General features: G+C 35.9%; 9 protein-coding genes across 9 annotated transcripts; 4 read left to right on the top strand and 5 right to left on the bottom strand.

Annotated features, from left to right (window-relative positions):
* Window positions 1–46: 46 nt before the first annotated feature.
* PHYBLDRAFT_186859 (hypothetical protein) lies at window positions 47–1,541 on the bottom strand (the record flags this gene model as incomplete). Its single annotated transcript, XM_018439293.1, has 5 exons — window positions 47–383; window positions 453–466; window positions 530–1,042; window positions 1,157–1,228; window positions 1,303–1,541. 5 exons carry the CDS (start codon window positions 1,539–1,541, stop codon window positions 175–177), a joined length of 1,047 nt encoding a protein of 348 aa, XP_018291651.1. The 3' UTR covers window positions 47–174.
* A 910-nt stretch (window positions 1,542–2,451) lies between these two features.
* On the bottom strand, window positions 2,452–5,200 carry PHYBLDRAFT_168049 (hypothetical protein; the record flags this gene model as incomplete). The annotated part of the gene is made up of 9 exons (XM_018435786.1): window positions 2,452–2,726; window positions 2,792–2,842; window positions 2,915–3,029; window positions 3,090–3,230; window positions 3,288–3,506; window positions 3,556–3,763; window positions 3,827–4,778; window positions 4,919–4,990; window positions 5,044–5,200. 9 exons carry the CDS (start codon window positions 5,198–5,200, stop codon window positions 2,452–2,454), a joined length of 2,190 nt encoding a protein of 729 aa, XP_018291650.1.
* A 993-nt stretch (window positions 5,201–6,193) lies between these two features.
* On the top strand, window positions 6,194–9,697 carry PHYBLDRAFT_181290 (hypothetical protein; the record flags this gene model as incomplete). Its single annotated transcript, XM_018438447.1, has 13 exons — window positions 6,194–6,295; window positions 6,345–6,477; window positions 6,528–6,650; window positions 6,763–6,904; window positions 6,969–7,090; window positions 7,148–7,236; window positions 7,288–7,399; window positions 7,453–7,979; window positions 8,042–8,201; window positions 8,330–8,459; window positions 8,527–8,852; window positions 8,922–9,025; window positions 9,084–9,697. The coding sequence occupies 13 exons, from the start codon at window positions 6,194–6,196 to the stop codon at window positions 9,603–9,605; spliced, it is 2,592 nt and encodes an 863-aa protein (XP_018291649.1). The 3' UTR covers window positions 9,606–9,697.
* Window positions 9,698–12,071: 2,374 nt separating this feature from the next.
* PHYBLDRAFT_168046 (hypothetical protein) lies at window positions 12,072–13,328 on the top strand (the record flags this gene model as incomplete). Its single annotated transcript, XM_018435785.1, has 4 exons — window positions 12,072–12,343; window positions 12,398–12,508; window positions 12,592–13,159; window positions 13,218–13,328. 4 exons carry the CDS (start codon window positions 12,072–12,074, stop codon window positions 13,326–13,328), a joined length of 1,062 nt encoding a protein of 353 aa, XP_018291648.1.
* A 62-nt stretch (window positions 13,329–13,390) lies between these two features.
* Window positions 13,391–14,900, bottom strand: PHYBLDRAFT_42092 (hypothetical protein). The gene is made up of 6 exons (XM_018440172.1): window positions 14,870–14,900; window positions 14,675–14,807; window positions 14,026–14,567; window positions 13,877–13,955; window positions 13,686–13,803; window positions 13,391–13,627 (listed from the first exon to the last, which is right to left on the bottom strand). Exons 1-6 carry the CDS (start codon window positions 14,894–14,896, stop codon window positions 13,513–13,515), a joined length of 1,014 nt encoding a protein of 337 aa, XP_018291647.1. The 5' UTR covers window positions 14,897–14,900; the 3' UTR covers window positions 13,391–13,512.
* A 1,459-nt stretch (window positions 14,901–16,359) lies between these two features.
* PHYBLDRAFT_25899 (hypothetical protein) lies at window positions 16,360–17,411 on the bottom strand (the record flags this gene model as incomplete). The annotated part of the gene is made up of 4 exons (XM_018439876.1): window positions 16,360–16,611; window positions 16,692–16,814; window positions 16,889–17,110; window positions 17,184–17,411. Coding segments are annotated over 4 exons (825 nt in total), but the record flags the coding sequence as incomplete, so codon positions are not given.
* A 1,142-nt stretch (window positions 17,412–18,553) lies between these two features.
* PHYBLDRAFT_92642 (Homeodomain-like DNA binding domain-containing transcription factor) lies at window positions 18,554–18,820 on the top strand (the record flags this gene model as incomplete). The annotated part of the gene is made up of 1 exon (XM_018443795.1): window positions 18,554–18,820. A coding segment is annotated over one exon (267 nt), but the record flags the coding sequence as incomplete, so codon positions are not given.
* Window positions 18,821–19,941: 1,121 nt separating this feature from the next.
* Window positions 19,942–20,578, bottom strand: PHYBLDRAFT_181286 (hypothetical protein; the record flags this gene model as incomplete). The annotated part of the gene is made up of 2 exons (XM_018438446.1): window positions 19,942–20,488; window positions 20,570–20,578. 2 exons carry the CDS (start codon window positions 20,576–20,578, stop codon window positions 20,312–20,314), a joined length of 186 nt encoding a protein of 61 aa, XP_018291644.1. The 3' UTR covers window positions 19,942–20,311.
* A 342-nt stretch (window positions 20,579–20,920) lies between these two features.
* PHYBLDRAFT_145079 (hypothetical protein) lies at window positions 20,921–21,613 on the top strand (the record flags this gene model as incomplete). The annotated part of the gene is made up of 1 exon (XM_018431363.1): window positions 20,921–21,613. The coding sequence occupies one exon, from the start codon at window positions 20,921–20,923 to the stop codon at window positions 21,611–21,613; it is 693 nt and encodes a 230-aa protein (XP_018291643.1).
* Between the last annotated feature and the right edge of the window lie 13 nt (window positions 21,614–21,626).

Genomic DNA, 21,626 nt, shown 5'->3' with positions numbered 1-21,626 from the left:
AACCCAAAAAGGCAATATATCATCCATACGACAAATTCTGACTTGACACAAATCTTCTTTAATAATCTTATTATTATTATTATTATTATTATTATTATTATTAGCATGATACTTAAACATTATATATATATGTATACATTGATGTCATAGGACAAATTATCACCGAATGTGAGCTTAATTGGTCGACCATCCCAACTGGCCCTGAATGGATCCATCGATAGCACTGATATCAGCTTGGATTTCCAGACGTATTGGCGGTGGGCTATGCTGTCTAAGCTTTACATTGGCTTCTTTAAAGATCTTGGCTGTCATGTGGTCCATTCCATATGATTTGGAGTAAACAACTTCTTTGATACCCTGCTGGACAATCTTAATTGCACATCCTATGGATTAAAAAAATTAATATAATTGTAATAAAGAAGAAAAAAAAAGATAGCATATAAGATTATTACCTAGACAAGGGCAACTATAAAACGGTATAAAGAGAAGCATCAATTACCTTTATGCCAGAATAATTTGTTGTACTTACGTATTGGTATATAAAACTGTGCCTTCACAGTCATCCACTCTTACTCGTCCTGCCTCTAAAAGAGCATTCTCTTCTGCATGCATACACAGACATCGATCTAATCCTGTTCCACACGGTGCTGCTTCATTACACCTGTCACATCCTCCTTCGTTGCAATTTCTTAATCCACGTGGTGTTCCATTATAGCCTGTAGCAATGACTCGAGAGTGTTTAACCAATATACATCCCACTCGTCGCTTCATACAATTTGATCGTCTGGACGCAAGATCGGACAGGTGCATAAAGTAAGTATCCCACGATGGTCTTAATCGTTCAATATTCATCAGCTGAAGACTCTTGACTGTAATATGGAGTTCATCCAAAGTTTGGAAGGCATTTGTCACTGTGACATCTGCGTGAGAAATTAATATATTCAGAGGTACGATTTCTTTTGAGGCTGGCGAAGACATCTTTTGGAACAGGCTATGATCGTCTTGAAGTACAAAATCCTCCAATGACAAGGGAGCTGTCGATCTTTAGTATTGTTATTATAACGAATGTGTTAGAGAAAAGCAAAAGAGTGTTTCAGATATAAGAGATATATAATGTATATAAGACAAATAAGGTAATACAGTATGAAAGTCTCACTTTTTAAGATATCTCTTGTAACGCACAAACACGGGTGCCTCAACAGACACAAGTAAAAAGAATGGTCTTTTCCTAATGACATTTAACATTGAATCAGTTTCTTATTATTTTTATTTTTTATTTTTAAAAAAAAAGTTAATTCTTACTTGAGAATCCAGAGACCATGCCCATCAATATCACAAGTTACGAAATCCTCTCTCCATCGCTCGGTGACATAGATTTGCATTTGATCTAATGTGTCAAACATAAGACAATTGGAATACAATTCGTGATTCTGATCATTGTTCTTTTTGAGAGATAAAAATGTAAAATGACAATATTTTACAAGGTACTCTGCAATGGCATGTTTGCCACTACATTTTGTGCCTGTAATGCCAATGAACATGACAATAAAATCAGGCCAAGATAAATTTAAATAGAAGGAGAGGGTATTAAAGCCAAGTAACAAGCTGTGAAGATATTTTATTTATTTATTTGGAAATTAAGAAAATTAACTTCAGAATTTTTAGAGCCAAAGCAATTTGCCAACTTCTTTGAGGTTCTAATATTTTGTTATAAAGAAAGGATTTATATAATAAATATGAATGTCTTATATACCGGAACCTCGGTATTTTTTTTATCCTTTTAATATGACAGCACTATATTAAATAGTCTCCTGTTATTCTACTTATAAGCCTCTCTCTCTATATATAATAATTACAAGTTTGTTTGTTTTTATGGCTAATATAGTCGGTTGTGAGTCAATTACCAAAAAAAAAGATCTCGGAAGTAAATATCGATTGATTTTTTTTATCTAGATTGCTCAACAACAATTTGCTCGTCAGATATACGCACCAGGAGTCATATTGACACAATACACATGTTGTTCTTGTAGACTGTGACCGAGCCTACCATTAACTAGTTTCGGTTTACAATGTTATTTCTTTTGTGGATTCCAAGAGGCTTACAAGAAAACAGTCGAGTGAATAGAAAAATTGAAACCCTAACAGGCATTTGATGCTTTTAAAACAGTTTTAAAACTTTATATATGTATGTATGTATGTAGATATATAATTGTTTATTATTATTATTATTTTAAGAAAGCATTTTTATAATTGCGATGATTTGATAAATAAATATATATATATATATATATATATAAGCATTTTGGGTCTAAGTAAAACTCGGGTATTTGAAGAAATGCGCATTGATTAGGATACAGTATGTTTAAATATAATATGTGTGGCCCATCATAGTAGGTATGAGGGAAATTAGTATGTAAGAATTTGATATTTGTAGGAATAACAAGTATTTATCTACTTATGTTTTCCTAATCCCTTTAGACCAGAAAGGCCGCTGGTATGGCTTTCGCCGACCATGAGATTTTTAATGCCATGCTCAAACGGTAATCCCATTGTGGTGGCATCATTGCTTGTGCTTGCCTTTTTGGCATACTTTTTGATATCTGTTTTGGACAGCTTGATCCGAAATGCTGTGTCAAGCAGTAAATCAGGACCTAAAGATTTGTGAGGTATATGAAGTAAAAATGCAAGAAGCTCGGAATTTGTCGGACAGGAGTTAAGTAGGTAGTCTAAATATGATTAAAAAATAACAATGTAAGCTTCTCATTTAAAGGTGTAAGATAATAAAACATACCTTTGGAGATCTCTAGGATGGCTAAGCTAATACGGTAAAACACTTTTACACCTAAAATGAATAAATAAGAACTGTTAGGTAAAATTGTACAGCTGAATTTAACTCAACACAGCAAATGATTACCTTCAAAGTAAAATACATCCCAAACTCGAAGTACAGATTGCCAAGGAAGAGCCATAGTAAATGCAGTCAGAAACCACTGTGCAATATACATGATCGGCATAATGTCATTTGCTTCCTATTTACACAAGCACGCATTTAGAGATATATGTTTGTATAATCCTATTTTAAGCCTTACTAAATGTTGTGCAAGTTTGGGGAGATGATCATGTAATAGCTGTCCAATAATGTATGCATCAATTCGCAGTTGAGATAAAGTTGGAGTGAAATATCCATTCATGTAGCGATCCAATGTGGCAACCATTAAATAAAAAGTATCCTACAGATGCAGATTAATATTTTTTGTTACTACGGATTTATCGGTGGAACTACTTACTTCTGCCGGCATGTGCATCAGCATACATCCTGCTAGTCTCCCCATACCCTGACAATATCCAACCTGTGGATTATGCCGGGAATATGCTTTAAGAATATTCCTAAGATCAAGTTGTCCTTGTCCATTCGCGTCATTGAACTGACTATGATCAGGATAACATCTTGCGATATCCCTCTCAATGACACTATCAATCTCGGTCGGCTTCTTCTTCCCAAGGGCCTATTATTCATGTCAGATAACACGCAAGACAAATTCCAGTCAAGTATACCTCATAGTAGCCTTTCTTCTTATAGTCCATACTTCCGGCCAAGAACTGCCATGCCCGAGCTCGTACAGATGCAGGGATACCACTTCGAACTAGTTTTTTGAGTTTAGCATCTTTCTTAGCCGTCCCTGCATCAAGCTTCCCAACAATTGACAGCCATTTTGCCTCTCTCTCTCTGTAAGCTTTCATGGATTTTGGAGAAATATCAGATCTACACAAGTACAGCTTAATAAAACAAAAAGGATGCAATAAATTTGGGTTCTTTACTATCTACCTCATTGATCCATGGTTGGCTCTTTGATTTGCATTATCAACAATAAATCCATATTCATCGACAGAATCACTCTTTGTGACAGATGAGGAAGGTTTTATCGGATTTTTTAAAGGTGTTCCACTGTGCTCTCCATTTTCACCCTCATCATCCCCATCATTCATATGGTCATCTTCATGTCCCGAATTGATTTTTATGGGGTCTTTTACGGTATTTTTAGTAGGTACTGGACGAGTCGTGGGTGCTGGATGTATTACAGGAGAGGGGTGGGTAGTGTGGGTCGTGCTTTCAGAAATCGATGGACGTGTAGCTCGTGATGCTCTAACCATGCTTACGGAAGGTTCTACTACTAAAGATATAGGAGCTCGTTGCTGTTGTTGCTGTTGTTGTTGCTGTTTGTTATAGGTTGTTGCACCGCGACGTTTTCCAGTTTCTTCTTCAGACTCGTCAGAATAGTCTTCATTAAGAGCAGATGTATCAAATATATCCTCATCTTTTCTCTCCGAGTTTATCGACAGAGTATCATCAATTCCTGGCATATACTGCCCGATATGAGAGGTTGCTAACGGAGATGATGCCGAGTTGTGCGTATTTAAACTTTCAAAACTGGAGCGATGTAGCCATGGTTTTTCATGAACCGAGGATGAATATTGTTCTGAGGTTGAAGAGAATGATCTGATTGAATGGCGTGTGTGCAAGTCCAAATCAGGACGCATTGGATCACGTTTGGGCTCGTCGTGAGAGGATCGAACGCCATAGGATTCAAAGTCTGTGGTTTGACTAGCAGCGGAGTAACGCCCTCCGTAGGACTGATCCATGGCAAATTCAAGGTCGGCATCCAAGGACTCCAATACACGTGGGTCTAGCTCAACAAAATGAACACTTTCTGCATTGAATTGTCCAATGACACCTTCACAATAACCCTTAAATTCTTGAATGAGCCATTGAAATATTCCTGTTTGGAAGATAAACTTTTACCAAATATATATCGTCTTCTACATGTTTGAGGACAATGATTCGTTCGCCTAAGTCAAGAAAAGACCAATTGTTAGGGCGATCAGTTGTTTTGTGAATAAGGTCCCTGGCCACTCGTACCTGAGAGATACATCAAATCTTCTGGTGTCTCGGCAAGGACGTCTTCTTTTGATACACAGGCTCCAAGGCCACCTTGTAACTGAATTGATTAGCAATTGCTCTTATACATGTATGGTTTGGTTTACCTTGCTCAGCAAAGGCCTTTAAATCAGAGAGTGACATTGCATCAATGTCAATCGGTGCCTGATCCATTGCATCTGATGGATCTTTTAGAAGGCGTGCGATCTTTTTATTGATTTCGTCAAAGTCTGTTGACGTATGTCTGGTTGTTTTGATTCCCATTTCGATTTAATTACTCGTACTATTGTTATTTCAAAGAAAAAGAGAAAGAGGGAAAAGAGATATAGTAGGCTGGAAACCAACAGATGGTTAACCACCAAAAAGGTAATTGGTAGTGTGTGAAAATTCAAAGTCAGGTAACAGTAACCAGGAAACCAAATAGGAATATTGGCAAGAAAATTGATGATTAAACAGTTTGGCTTTACAATGGGGCAAGGGGAAGGGGTCAATTAAAAAAAAAAAAGGTTCGAAAAAGGTCGGAATGAATTCCATCCAATCAGATCAATTAATCAATCTGATTGATCCTTCCACCCCCTTTTTTCTTTTAAAAGAAAAAGCTTAAATATCTTTGACAAAATGTTTCTTATGCAAGTTCACATTTTCTCTATATTTATTCAAATGCTTATTTGCTGAAATATCGTTGTTTTTAAGTATTCTATATCTCCCTTACGCTAAGCTTTTACATCACTCCAATAATCAATTGGGGAAATCATATCGACCGTTTCCATTGAACTTCATTTTGTAAACACAGAATTGGTGAAACTTTTTTTTAAAAAATAATAATATTGATCCTCTCACATTATAATAGACAGCCAAAATGCTCTCTATCAGACTTGGTGTATTTGTTTGATGGTGTACAAGAGAAACGTATACTTGGAAATAGAATTCAGTTAACCAAAATCAAAACATCCTGTTTGTTTACCAAACGGATCTATACAACTTTTAAGTATTTATACACTTAATTGAAATGTTTCTATTACTGTATCTATTATAAAAGTGTCATTAATAAAACTGTAAAAGTTGAAGAAGAAGAAGAAAAAGGCATTATGGCTTTAGCCTGTAGATCTATATCTGTATATACTAAAATTATTTCCCGGAATGGAGAGGGTAAGACAAACTACGCATTGACATGACGTGACCTCTCCCATTGACCAATATCTTAAGTCACATGTAATACCTTTAACAAGCTTGTTTTCATATCTCTTTTCCGACCTAATGTCGCAAGGAAAAGCAGCAAAAGAAAAGCAACACCAGGATCCCTTGTTGACACCTGGACATATCAAACAAGTCGTTAAAGCTCTGCCTAGTAAAATCAAGGTGCGACTCAAACTTGATCAACATTGCAATATGCTCACATCAAGACTAGCATCCCCATGACCGTTACAAATATCAAGATACAGAGCCATTGAAACAGGAGATTGACGAGTTTTTCAACTATTCAGAAGCAGCAATCGACTTACCAGACTATAGACGAGAATACAATCGTTATTTCGGATCACGTAGGTAGATTGTTCCCTAATGACCATTTCCTTTGCTCATTAATGTTAAGCCTGGAAGACAACGAGTGATGCCGACCGTAGAAGCGGTCTAGAATTACTTATAGATCAGCTTGAATACGTTCAGGCTAATCGACGTATCAGTGCAGCTAAGCAATTAGTCTATATCTCCTTAGGTATTTCTTTAAAAGAAACTAGGCTAAATAAGAAACATTTCCTCTGGACTTTTGTGTTTTATTGTATATAACATCAAGAAAAAATATGCATATTATTGTAAATGTTTATTAGGATGTCTAGGGGATGGTGCGTGCGATTGTGATGACTATCTAGGAACTATACTTGCAAATAATCAACTCTTGTATGAGTCTGGGGCTCTTCCTGCATTCTATCAGGCCCTTAGGCGAGCCTGTGCAAAACATGATGCTCTAAAGTGAGTAAGGACGCATCAAAAAGTGTTAAATGCTACCTATTTTAACTGTTGTAATTGCCTTTAGTCAACAAAGCTCCGATATAGACCAAATCATAGAGATTAGCATCGAGATCGAACTCTATCTTTCGCTTCTTTACCTTTTGATAGAATCCCGCCGACAGGCAGAAGCATCCTGGGAGGAGTTGGGTAAATGCCTGACAAATATAAATCAATATTCTCTCTGACCATAATTTCGGTCTCTAGCATCCCTTACTCCAAGCATGATAGAATTCCTCTTTTCTGTTATTGCTCAACTAAGAGAAAAATATGTAAAGTCATTCCCTTACAAAAAGGTAAATGGTCCTAAAGTATAAAAGGTACTGTTTGCTTACAAATTCTATTAGCTTATACTTTTGTTATGGAAAGTCATGCTGGCTGCCTTTGGGGGATTGGACAAGCCAAAATCACTAAAAGAGGATGTTAAGAAACTCAATGGTTTTCAATTTATGGATAAAGGTAATCTTGTGAAAACGGATTAAAGCCAAGAGTTCTCAGTTATATCCATTTAGTAGACATCGTCGCCAAATGTACCCCACTTGACCTCTACAATTTCCAGAACGAGAGTGTCCTTAAATACCCGGCTTATACCCCACCTAAATTCCCTTTTCCCGTTTCCGAGACGCTCACTATTAAAGCCACATCAGCTTTGGCCAGTGCCATGGGGATATCATCTGCTACTGCAAATACTGATCTCCCATACCAAGCCCTCTTCCCGCCAAAACAAGGTCAGCCAGCGACACAATCAATCACAAAGAAACAATCGCAGATAAACCCCTTTGCCCCTCCACAACAAAATGCATTTGCCCTTCCGTTAACCGAATCACAGCCATATGTACCAAAGAGCATATCAGAAGCCGGAAATCTATTTGTTAAAAACATGCACATGTCACTTTCTACCTACCAAATAATACATGAGCGTGAAAAAGCAATCCATAAGTGGCAGAATGAGAGTAAAAAGCAATTGGAGGAAAACGATAATATTACCGATGTATCTGAAAAGATCAAACGACTTATGAATAGTATAGAGCACCTTTATGTAAGTCTAATTATATGTTTTAACCAATGTAAAAAAAAAATCTCACAGCTTGAGCTGTATAGCACACTATTATGCCTGAATTGCAAAATATCATTATTGTACTCCTGAAGCTTCTTTTGTCAACAGTAACCAACAATTCTAATGGTACTGGGAATGCTGCCAAGCCAACACATAACCCTAACTCAATTGAAGCTCAAGAAGAAATTGATGCTACTCGCAATCGTGAAATTATCTCAAAAGCTATCTCAGCTATTATTCTTTTGCTCTTAAAGTGGACAAAATTATCACGCAAGTATAGCCAAAGTTTCTCTTACAAATTTGTCTTGATGTGTTAAAATACATTTTTATAGATGTTCTCAAACATGAGTATCTATCACAACTTCTTGTTGATTCCGGTTGCCTGCTGCTTATCCTTAAAATACTTGGATTGCAAGAAATTACGGCCCTCGTCGCAGCACAGACGGATCGAAGTGATCATGGGTAGGTATGCTACTGATAGATGAAAGATATATATACAAAAATACCCAATATATTAATTATAATATAGTTTGTTTCATCATTTCTATACAAAGAAAGAAGAATCTTCTTCTACTGAAGAGATACTTTACACAAACCAAAGGAACATGTTTTGGTCTATCAATTTCCTCCGCATCCTCCAAATGCTGACTAAACGAAAAACCAACCGTGTGATGCTACTTGTACAATACAAGTCCTCGGTAAGAATATCATGTCAATCCGATAAAACTCTCGCTTACTGCCACAAAAAGGCCATTCTTAAACGTATGTTGAAAGTATCCCACCCTGTACTCGAACTCTATACTTTAAAAGTGCTTAAAAGCCAAGTGCCTTACCTTGGAAGAAGATGGAAATCTCGTGAGTATTTATCAATAACGGCGAGAACATTACTAATATAACTCTCGTTTACTGTTCCTTGGACTCTAGTCAACATGAAGATCATTTCTGCTATATACCTCCAGTGTCATACAGCACTTAGAGATGACTGGATATCCAAGATAGATACCGACACTGATCTTGAAGATGGAATGGTAATATCCTTCGAATGCAATTTTGGTTAAAATATCTTGTTATTATTTAAATATATAGGCCCAGGAAATCAATTTGAGAATATTGATTCGAATGTATAATGGCCAGCACTACATGCCAAGCATGCTACCTCAGACAGACGATACTGATACTTTATCAATATCTATGCGCCAATCGATTCCATTTATTACTGAGGATATGAAAGACAATATTGAGCTTGATCCTGAATTCATGGAAAATTATGAGAAATGGCTGTATGCTGAAGTATATGACAGTGAAGATGACACTGAGGTTCCAGAGATTAAGCAATCGGATGTCGACACACCTTTACCTTCGCCTATTCTTAGTGCGCAAACAATGCCTGATACCCTTGCTATGGAGATCCAGAGGCTCTATCTTGAAGAATTGAATCAGGAGTTTAATGAAACTTCTGAGATGTATGATCCTATGAGACTTGGACCTCAACCTACAACAGAAGCAACATTTGATCAAGAAGTATTGACACTACGTCTACAGCAAGTAGAAAAACGAACAGTAGAGCGATGGACAATACTTGAATCCCAATCTGATGTTTGTATATAACGTTTTATGGCCAAGAAAAGAGTTTTTAAGAAAATGACACTAGTATAAGCTATTACTTATTACTTTACTCAATAAACCATTATATCCCGATTATGTTTTTAGTAGTAAAGAGTTTGGGTAGGTAGCAATGAAATACTATTAATCGTATTCTTTATACATAGTTTTATACATATTTAATTAATGGTATTTGTACGTTTATTTTCTTCTTCTTTTTGTAACATGAGTAGTATACTATATTTAATTATTACATTTATACTGTGTCATCTATACATATAGTGTAGAATTAACGGGTTGCTCCCTCTGGGGTCAAAAGATTTCCGAATCCATAACCCTAAACGACAATACATTAAATACAAGTTTTAACGTATAATTTATATATATATATTTACCTTTGGGCCAAAAGATCTTGAGTAGCATCCTCGGCAATAAAGATCAGAATCACGATCAACCATATTGGTTGAGCTCAATAGCTTTCCACATTCACAACATTTCAAACACAATTTATGGTACTTGTTTCCAGCACCCAGAGCCTAAACACACATTTATAAATTATTATTTAACAAATACATCCATTACATCAAACAAACAAATAGACAAACTTTCTTGTTTCGACAACATACCAATTCAGCTGCGTATACTGATTTGCCACACTTTGTACACGTATCATTTTGAATAGCAAAGCCAACTTTCCTAGGAACGTATCCAGTTGTATGGTTTATATAAGATGTCTTGTGTGTACCAATAGATCTATTTTGTTCAGGAGTGAAAGTCTCTGGCTTTTTTGGTAAGGATGGTGGAGGTCTAGGATTCGACCAGTCAGAATCTTCTGATTCTGGTGACCCTGGCTCATCTGTAGGTGAAGCAGGATCCGTGGAGTTTATTTGACGTTCTGGCAATTTAGGTGAAGGAATAGGCGATCCAGAAATACGAGGTGGGAGCGTAGGTGGGGTTGCAGGTGGTCGTGTTGATGGTATGCTAGGTGGTTGCATTGATGGGCGTGTCGATGGTAATGTTGGTGGGGTAGGGGAGGAAATTGTTGGGGAAGAAGCTGTGACAGGACTATGGTTGCTTGTATGGCGAGATTCATTGAGGATTTCACTTGGTAATTTGGTTTCTGTGCTCAAGAATGCTGCTCCACCAGCTTAACGTAGAATGTATATTTATATATATGTATACTTTGTAAACACAGTGCACTAAGGTTACTTAATACAGATTACAAGATTTCCCTACCAAAACCATATCCCTTTGGACCCCATTGGCGTGTATAGCATACTTTGCAATAAACCTGGTATTAAAGAATATTAATTTTGCGAATACTCCACCTTCCGTTTGTATTGGGTTGCTTTATTCCTGCAGATTTTTACCTCTCCGTCTCTCTCTGACAAGGATGAGTCTAAGCGTTTATTACATTCCTACCGAATTTAAATGTTGAGTTGGCTTTTCGTAAAGTATAGTCATGCACAAGAGTAGAAAAGTAATTGTATGAGTGCTAGCTTACTTTACACGTCAAGCAATTGGAATGCCAAGGTCCTCCCGGCCCAATAACCTAATTAGATGGTTCAATATTTTGTTTAAATATCTTATTTTTGAAGGCTCGAGATTATCGTTGGCATATGTGATTGCGTCTACATCTTACTTGTTCTGCCATGTACACGGCTAAAAAAAATGAAAATGAATAAAGACAAATCACAATTCAATGTTATATTGGCGATCTAACAGTGAAAAAGGCTTACCTTTCTGGCAGCGTGGGCATTTGGGTGCTCCTCCGAATCTAGGTGGCATGATATATAGATCTAAAAATTAAGCAAGTAGTAAAAACGACTTTTTTTTAGCTCGACCCACCTATATTTCTTTGTCGCTATATGCACCATTACCATTCTTTGTACAATATTTGGGCTACTCCATTTATGAACATAATGACATATTTGTGTCTTACGTGAAAAATATATAATACAATATAACAAAGCTAAGCAGTAAACAATATTAGCTCGCTTTAGAGAAAAACCTCTTCAGACTATGGTGTATAAGTAATATTGGATATGTATTACATTATTTCTTTCAGCATCATTTTATTAGAGCTGGCTGTATTTAAGCTGTGGTTACTTTTCTAGTATTTTTTTTTCGTTTTTTGGTCTGAGAAAAGAAACAATAATAAAATACTATTACTATTATTATTATTATTATTATTATTATTATTATTATTATTAAGCACTTATATAAAGAATGAATTAGTTAACATATTTTATATATTTATATGAGTGAAAAGTAATTCTTTATGAAAATAAGAAATATTAAAGGTGTAAATAGTCCGCTTTCTATATCGAGTAATTTTTAGTAAATGGTACCTATTTCGTTGCTCTTTGGTTGATGTCTCAAAAGACGATTTACGAGAAACTTGTTACTGTACTTTCAACAAATAACATGTGAGCAATTATTACTGTGTTCTCTATTAATGGCAATGTTCTCATGCATCACAATAGTGATGAGATAGGTTTGTTGCACATTCAACCAAATCTATCTGATCTTCCATCCGAGAGTGCAGCATTCTATCCTCTTGTTGTTGTTGAATCTAAGCTTGGAATCTCCTTTCAGCATTTAACAGCGCTTTTAAGTGAGGCTCATAAGCGCTATGTTCTTGTCCGTGATGCAAAAGGAGCTGCAGATCTGGCAGAATTGGAACAAGTCAGTAGAGTTTTAATATTAATCAAGCCTGATCATTACACTGCTATGAATACAAGGTAGACAACCTGATCAAGTCCCGGTACGGTACTGATACAATTTATTTATCAAAGAAAGCAATTGATCACATCCGGACAGATCTCGATAGAGAATGAATTATTACTTCTTGAACTTATGTTTACTATCCCTAAACATTCCAAGAGCTCGATTGCATGGCATCATCGGTAAAAGCACACAGCGAAAAGAAATATATTTTCATCTAATTATTGTTTCCAAAAAAACACCACCACCACCAAAAACAACAAAGGCAATGGATCTATAAGTTGAAACATTCGCGCAATGACCCTCAGTCTCGTCTTATTGATCATATTAATATTGAACATGAATTACAATTATGCGACCGAACTATAACCTTGTATCCTAAAGGCTACTATACATGGAACTATCGTCACTGGTTACTTTCTACCATGGAGTCAGACCACCATTTTGTTCAAAAGGAATATCATCATTCGCGTTCCAGAGTTGAAGTGAACGTCAGCGATCATTCATGCTTGCAACACTTGGAGCTTGCTCTTTTTGCGATAGTAAAAGATTCTCCTTTAAAGATATCCATATTAGAAGATCACCTCAGATGGCTGGATGGAGTAATAATTAGCTACCCTGGGCACGAGGCTTTGTGGTATCATCGACGATACTGCCTGGACATATTACTGTGCGATATGAAAGATTCAATCTACTATTCTCAGAAGCATTATGAGTTCATAGAAGATATCGCAAAGGGTGATCCGTCTCCGCTAGCAATAGACACAAACCGCAGCTCCCTTTTGCGCCAAGTAGAGCTTGCTTTGCATTTTGGTGTCTGGCTATGCTTAAAGGTAAGATTATGAATTTATATATAGTGGAAGTGTACAAGCGTGATAACAATTGCCTTAGGAGAAGGATACTGGAAATGTAAACATTGGTAGGGCAAGATCATATTTAAACAGACTAGAGAGTACACCTGCTATATCTGAGATTCATCGCTTGTTTAACGACAGTGCGTAAACGTATTAGGTTACTTAATATATCAAATAAGACAAAATTGTATAATACCAACCATAAACTGATATAGTCGTAACCCTTTATATATTGTGCTTTATTGACTGTAATAAAAAGAAAGTTGTGTAATTATATTTGACAAAATCTACTTAAGCCAAAAAAATAATAAAAACCAATGTCTAATTTTTGTTTATATATTGCTCTTCAAATTGTTGACAGACTTCCGCAATGAAAGCCATTTGGCTACTTCTTCCTTGTGTTCCCCGAACACGTCGTTGGAGGGGCCAAACGCATCAAAAGGGTCACTACATAACAATACAGTTAATAAAGACGTTCATACAAGGGTTTTATTATTATATGTACCAAACACGAATAGTATTTCTATGTCCAATTTTAGAGATCAAGTCTACGTCTTTAGAATCAATCGGAAACACGACAAAGTTTTCTTTAATGCGCTTTGGTGTTGCTGATTTTGGGATAACTAAAGGAGGTATTTAATAATACAAGTTCATAGTATTTTGTGAGATTGTTTCTGTTTACCTAATATGACTTACCACTACAGCCACGAGAGATTCCCCAATTAAGAACGACTTGGGCAGATGTTTTACCATACTTCTTTGCTACCTGAAGAACCTAATTATAGATATAAAAAAAAAAGGTTAATACGTATTAAGCTCTATAAAGTTTTGCTTAAAATTATTACTTCTGGCTCTGCCAACGGGTTAATTTTTCCAGCACCAAACAATCCAGGGTTACCCAAAGGTGTAGATGCTATGCAGAGGATGTTGTTCTCTTTACAAAAAGCAAGCATATCTTCCTGAAGTAGATTAGGATGGATTTCAATTTGATGAACAGCTGGTGGGATGTTGCACTGAGTTAAGAGCTCTTTAATCATGGGTAGTGTAAAATTGGATATTCCAAGATTTTTTACAAGACCATCTTTGACGAGCTGTTCCATGCCTCGCCAGGTATCGATCAATGGTACATCAATACATTTTATATCTCCTTCCTCATCTTTTTTGCGTAAGTTCTCGAATTCAAAGCCAGAAAACTTCCATGCCAGAGGCCAGTGCACCATATACATATCCAAATAATCAAGGCCCAATAAAGAAAGAGATCGTTCACAGGCAGGACGCACATATTTTGGCTCGTGGAAAGTTTGGGAAAGCTTGGTATTCACAAATAACTCTTTACGTGACACGTCACTTTCCCTAATAGCTTTTCCAAGAGCCTCTTCAGTCGTATCTGTTAATGAAAAAAAAATTATAAGGTGTTCTTAAAAGTATTTGAATACCATTCTATTATATACATATCTATCTATCTATCTACAGCTATATTCATGAAATACTTGCAACTGTAGGCGGTGTCGAAAAAACGATAGCCAACCTTTAAGGCTTCTTTAGCGGCTTCGTACATGGCTTCGGAAGAATTTTTACCACCAAAGGTTCCATACCCAATCACTGGAAGTCGATCTCCAGTATTTAACTATGATATCTGGTGTGTTAGGACAATATTAAATTTGTACACGTATCACTTCATTTTCGTACCAAAAATGTGGGTATTGAAGCAGTCATACTGGTAGGTTGGTGCGTGAAAAGAAACAGAGGACAGTCGAGAAAATTCTTGAAAGAAATTAAAGGTTTCCTAGGTGTTACAAGATATTGTGGCTAAAGCCTGCAGATTCTGTAAAACTCAGTTTGATAAGGCTGTAAACAGTTTTGAATATTAAGGTGATATTAAACAGCTATAACTAAATATAGAATCATCTAACTGGTTCAATACATCATAGGCTTATAATCGGGATAACACTATGTGAAATCACCATCTGAATCACTACTCTTTTCTCAATGAAGGTGAGTGCGAATTCTAGGGAGCCGACGTTTTGATTTTAGAAAACCTAAATGTGACTTGTTGTGCAGCCCAATAATTATATCGGGTCCCTAACGATTCATAGTAATATACTTATATATATATATTTATAAGTTGCTAAAATATTCTATTCAAGAGTCAATTGTGTGTATACCACATTGATGCTTTGTTATCGAGGCATGTTTTATATGCATATGTATATATTAAAACGAAGAAGAAAAAGTTTCTATTTTACATCAACTGTTTGTTACTATCTATATAATATTAGGGGGTTTCACCAGCTTTAAATGTTGACTGTTGGATATAGCGGTAGTTTAATTCGGAAAATTATTGACTATAACGAATCTTCAAAAAATGAAAAACGAGCATCCAAGCATCTAAAAAAATAGTTCGATACTCTAGATGTCGTGACTTAGCCGAAATTTTGTAAATTTTGTACTTTATGTACGATTGATGGCGAAGTTCATATAGAAGCAAAGTCAAAAATAAAACATAATTAATCTATATAAAAGTAGTTATCTTGATACCAAATTATAGAAGTCTAACTTACTTGTGAGGAATTTGGGCATAGGCACTATATTTATGGGTACTCTAATCAAGCGTATTGTACATATGAATTTTGACGTATATGAGAGAAAACATATCAACCAAGGGTCATTAGGGGGTTTCACCAGTCTTTTTTCGATACTTATTATTATTGGCTGGTGCTTAAACTACCGCTATATCCAACAGTCAACATCCAAAGCTGGTGAAACCCCCTATTGAGTTTCAAAAATCACGCATAAGCATCAAACTACAAAACTATCTAATGATCATTGTCTTTAAAATCTACCTCACCAATGTCGGCACTCTTATATGCGTATGAAATAGCTGTCAAAAGCATTTGTTCTAATCTGCCTATGGTTGTTGGTTTAAAAAATATTAATGAATCGTCTTTTATTGTAGTTGAACTCAGATATGGTTAAAGAGAAAGGTAAATATATAGGCATTATCCTTCAATGAATTGATTTTGTTCGGTTGATTTTATCGTGAAAAATACAAAGAAAATGATACAAAGTGTTTCTTTATATATCAGTATGAAACTATTATGTGTTCTAAATATATATATATAAAATGCAGGTACAGTTTTTCTCACTGTTTGTGAAAGATAAAAAAAAGTATTTGGGTTCTAATCATCAATAGGAACGATATTTGTGCAAGTGGCTTCAATATCTCCTACTAATTCGTCAAACTTGGATTTGTGAACTAGCAAGAGTTTACGTGATGGTGCAATGCCAAAGTCAGAGAATGCACGTTTTGCGTCGGATACTGATTCCTTTTCACTGTTTGTGAATTTGAAGTCAAACTGATAGGTTGCATACTTTGCGATGATTTCGTCTTCTGCTTGGAAATAAAATGTTTCGTCCACAGGTTTAGAGGCCTTCTTTCCCTTATTAATGCGCCATAATTAGCCCTATATTCCCATATCTTCACATTTTCTTTGGTATAATTCGAGCATACCTTTTTAGACTTCTTTTTTGGGGCTTTTGGCTCCTCTTCTTCGCCGTTTTCATCAAGAGATGAAGACACTTCTTTGTATGTTTTAGAGATAATCATATACCATTCGAAATCATAAGGCTCTTTCTATTGGTCGAATACACGACCATTCAAAAAAGTTAGAGCAGCCTTTATTTACAATTGTTGTCTACATCACATACCTTTTCTACTGCCTGTTTCAACTCTTGTTGTAACATAGAATACATTGGAGGCATAATTTCTACTGGCATGTTGATAAACCTCTCAGATACAATCCATCCCACAGAATTTCCAGAGCTCTTTTTAAGTGAGAGTATATCTGTCACTGCCTTGTGAACCTTCTCTTCCTTCTTGGGGCACTTTGCCAAAAGGTAAGAGCATAATGACTTGACACCTTCATTTTCCTATATCATAATTCACCATTAGATTCACCTCTTTAATTATTATTTTTACTCAGGACTGTCTTTTTTTTTTTACCTTTTGTTCGTTGAGATTAATTACGCTGAGGATTGCATAAGGATCCGATTCCTGTCCGTCTACTTTGACTGTTGTGCCCACATGGTTTTCCTCGATAATAATGTCAACAATATCCGACAAGTTGATAAGTTCTGCGTCTGATGAGAACAGCTGGCCCAATAGTCTTTTAAGCGCATGGAAATCAACGGGCTCAGGATTGAAAAAGTCGAAATCAACATTGACAATGTCCTTTAAGATCAAACAATAATCATAAAAGATCGGTAGAGTTAGATTATTGATATTTTTATTTATCTATCTCTCTTTGTAACCATAAAATATGGTGCAATTTAAACAACATACATCGGGAAGACCATCATCGGAATCCTCGTCGGATGAATTGTGATGATCCTTAATAGGGATTTCTTCTTCGTCGGATGCTTTTCTTTTGATGCCCATGTCAATTTAAATTCTGTATAGATCAGACAAGTGAAAAGGGGTGTTGAGCGTGTTTCCTGCATCCCCGACTCTAGTCCACGTGACCTTTATTTGTTCCAAAGAAACTTACTGTGACGTGCAAGTTTGGGTCTGGCTTGTTACTTGTCTTGATTTGAGCTGGAAGAAATACATTTACATCTTTACTGTATTTTGGAGTATATCTAAAATGTCAAGTTTAGAATATTATCTGACAGCTCTCTTTCGGGGTTTCTTATAATTGGTTCATTGCTGTAAGTAATTAAAGTCTTAAGGGTACGCGATCATCCAGTTGATTCCAGGTTTTCTCAATTGGACTCAATTCTTGTCTCTTATAAGGTCACTCAAGAATATCTACACTAAGGTCACCTTTACATATCATAGATGGGGTTGCTTTATGGGTAATGATATTGCTCTCTTTGAATAAATAATCCCAAGTGTTATTGTATGACAACATTTCATAGGATGGTTTGAGATAGTCTTGTAAGACCTCAGCATTTTTCTTTATATTCATGTCACCTCCCAAGTAAACAAGTTAAATAACATTTTTAGCTCAAATTTACCCTCCCAACATCATTATCAGCCTTCAGATACCTAGAATTTTAGTTGAGGTTAGCTGGGATGGTATCTTTATTCAAAATTTCTCGTCGCTTGTCCATGTCTATTTTTTAAAATAAAATAAAAGAGGGACTACTATAAGGGGCAAAAGGTGCCGTAGTTTTATTTAACACGCTCTTCTTTTCTTTGAGGAATAAATTCTTTCTTTTACTTCTACATTAAAGTCCTAAACAATCATGCAACAACCTAAATGCACAGAAAAGCCTAAAAATACTTCAGCTACAGGTCATAAACAAACTGACGATACAACTCGTGCAATAATTCTGCATGAGAGTGTTAAGAATGGAACTAAACAAGTTGACATCGCAAAAAAACTCGGTGTTAGCAAATACGTAGTTCATCGTGTTCTGAAAGCCTACAAAGAAAGTGACTCGTACAAAGCTGGTGTACGATCTGGTAGACCTAAAAAGTTAAACGAGAGAGACAAAAGAGAAATCCTCCATGAGATTAGACGCGATGCAACGACACCATTAACTACTATCTGCAAAACACTGTCTACTCCTGTATCAGTCAAGACCCTACGAACTTATTTGCGTAGTGCTGGTATACGCTCTCGTAAAACGATTGAAAACCAAGGCTTTCAGAAATAAATCGGAAGAAGTGATCGCAATGAGCAAAAGAACATGTACATTGGAAATTGACATTGGAATGCCATCATCTGGTCTGATGAGTCGAAACTTCAGCTCCACAGGAATTTATGATGGAGCATGGTTTTTTTGGCGTAGCAAGATAGGTATTATTTATGCCAGACTTTGTCTCATCAACAGTAAAGTGTGGAGGTGGTTTCAATATGGTCTAGGGATGCTTTTTAGCAAGAGTTTCGGAGATTTAAATGTTGTAGAAGGGAATATCGATTCCAAGAAGTACATTGACATCTTGGAAAAGTCATATCTTCCGTTTCTAAAGACTTTCAGTAAAAAAAATATTGCTGGAGGAGATTCAAAATATAAGAGTATAATGTCAGCTGTCATATAAGTGCAATGAGAAAAGCTTGGAAAAAGAAGAATCGGCTTCAACTTTTTGGTAACTGGCCACCACAAAGTCCAGATCTCAACCCTATTGAGCATATCTGGGCATATATTAAGTATAGAATTAGAACAAACCGATACAAGCTGTACAATATTTATTACTTTTGACATGCGGTAGAGAGGGAATGGCACAAAATTCCTAGAAAGTGTTTACAGCAGTTTGCTTCCAGCATGCCCAGGAAATGTCAGGCTGTGATTTATGCCAAGCACCACTGCACAAAATATTAAAGATATATATATATATTTATACATTATGAAACAATAAAATTTTATCTTTATATTTTAGTAGTTTGAGGCTGTTAAAGGGCGTCTTGGATATATATATAAATATATATTTATGTATAGACGCAGGAACTGAAAACAAAATTACGACAATTTTTGCCCCTCACTATACTCGCATTTTGGCGATATCATTGTCATATTACTTTTTTTATGAGGATCCATTTTCTATAGAAATATCTACATATGGTGCTCTTGGGCTGGCTATTGTGTTTATTTGATTAAAATAGAAGTGGAATAGCCTTATCTTTGCTTCCTTTTCCCCGCTCTTAAGCTTTGTTTCTCTCATTTGCGTGTACCACTCTTCGTGACGGGAAAGCAATAAAAATTGGGCTTCTCCTTCCCTTATTTACAAAAGATTTGAATGAAGTAGATTATGTTTTGCTTTTGTAAATATAGGAAAATATTCTATACCTCAAGCAATTTCAAAAAAATTATTTTATTTTATCAGTCTTCAATATATAATAGTTTAACTGTTATGTATAGTAGAAAGTGTCAAGAGGTATAGATATATTTTTATTGATTTCAAACTAAGAGAGGAGAGCTAGATATTGCCACAAAGAATCAGTACAATTTTAGCTGAGCTCTTCTTTCACTGGATACGCAAGGAACGAGAGGGCATTTTTTTTCTTTGCTGCAGTAAACACCACCAGTTTCAATTTCTATAATATCTAATCCTGAATATTTGTATTGGTTGTCCATAATGTGCGATCATTCCAAAGTAAATAAGAAAAAAGAGTAAGAGAAGGATCCTTAGGCAGTCACCCATTTGGTCTTGTTGCTATAACGTGAAGCCAGCACGGTCATGGCAATGCAAGAGAGAATGTAACCACTGAATTTAAAGAATGCTGCTCGAGAAAATTGCCGTTCTTCTTCAGGTGTCCGGAATGAGGAGTAGATTCTCCAAAGATTAGGTAAAGACATTAGATGCTGGAATAATAGTAATAAAAAAGAGTAAAAGAGAAGAAATTATGTTAGGTAAAAAGCAAAGTGAAGGAATAAATTTTAAACCTTGTCCATCTCCGATCACAGACAAATACTTCTCTAACTTGCTCTTCATAATACATCTTACGTTGGGTATTTTTTATTGTCTTTTGTAAAAAGCTATTATATAGGAAATATTAAGGTTTATCCCTTTCTGGTATCAACATACAGATGGCCAAAGCACCTGTATATACAACTTCATTAATAAATTAAAGTATTCAAAAACTATAACTGTCACACGTGCCGGGCTGGGCGAATATTTCTTGACCCGGTACAAAAATTGTAGTGAAGTATTATCGTTTCAGGCACATTTATACTTTCATTTATACGCACGAAACAAAACAAAACAAAACAAACAAAAACAAAGTTACATTCATAATGAGCATTGAAAAGCGCACTAACTTCACCATTAATGAAATTGATGATTACCACATGCTCCGAAACGACCCGGATTACGAAATCGTCAACCCAAAAATAATCGAGATCTTTATTAATGAAGATGCTTTCACCCTTTGGTATGAAACTTCAGCCAAAAGACATTCACATTGGAACATAAGCAACACCAGTATTTCAAAAGCGACATACTCTACCGCGTCTCCCAGCGATGTTGTGAAAACCATTTATTTTGTGTGCAAGCATGCGGGCATGCCAAGAAAAGCCAAACCAGAAGAAAATTGTGGACTTGAGCGCAAGCCCAAGAGAATTCGTAAGGAATCTATCAAGGATGGCTGCAAAGCTAAGATCACCAAGAAGACTTTACGGAATGGCCGTGTTGCGGTTGAGTACATGTGGCATCATGCTACTCACCAACCAGAAAAAAACCTAGCTATGGGAAGTGGTTGTGGTAGAGAAGCAGCAGAAGTAGCACGGAATGATTTACGGTGTCTAGAGATGCAGGAAAGTATTGGCAAGGATTTGAGTGTTTTAATTAGCTTAGTTAAGGATAAAATAAAAGACTCAAAGAGCAAACTAGATAGCTTAAACATGCTCTCTGATCAACTGGGCGTGTGCATCTCCAAAGTTGAAAAGATTGGTACTGCTCTGCAACAACAGCAGCCAAAAGAAAAATAAAGATAAAATTGTT

Source organism: Phycomyces blakesleeanus (genome assembly GCF_001638985.1).
Source record: "Phycomyces blakesleeanus NRRL 1555(-) unplaced genomic scaffold PHYBLscaffold_10, whole genome shotgun sequence".
Taxonomy (NCBI): Eukaryota; Fungi; Mucoromycota; class Mucoromycetes; order Mucorales; family Phycomycetaceae; genus Phycomyces; species Phycomyces blakesleeanus.
Note: the sequence above shows the minus strand (reverse complement) of the source record. Positions and strands in the feature narration are given on the sequence as shown.

Coding starts and splice junctions, on each gene's coding strand:
- PHYBLDRAFT_42092 (XM_018440172.1), bottom strand. CDS start 14,896: ATGACTGCTTCAATACCCACATTTTTG. Junction 14,808..14,869: donor CTTCAATACCCACATTTTTG/GTACGAAAATGA, acceptor CAGATATCATAG/TTAAATACTGGAGATCGACT. Junction 13,956..14,025: donor ACCCGTTGGCAGAGCCAGAA/GTAATAATTTTA, acceptor ATCTATAATTAG/GTTCTTCAGGTAGCAAAGAA.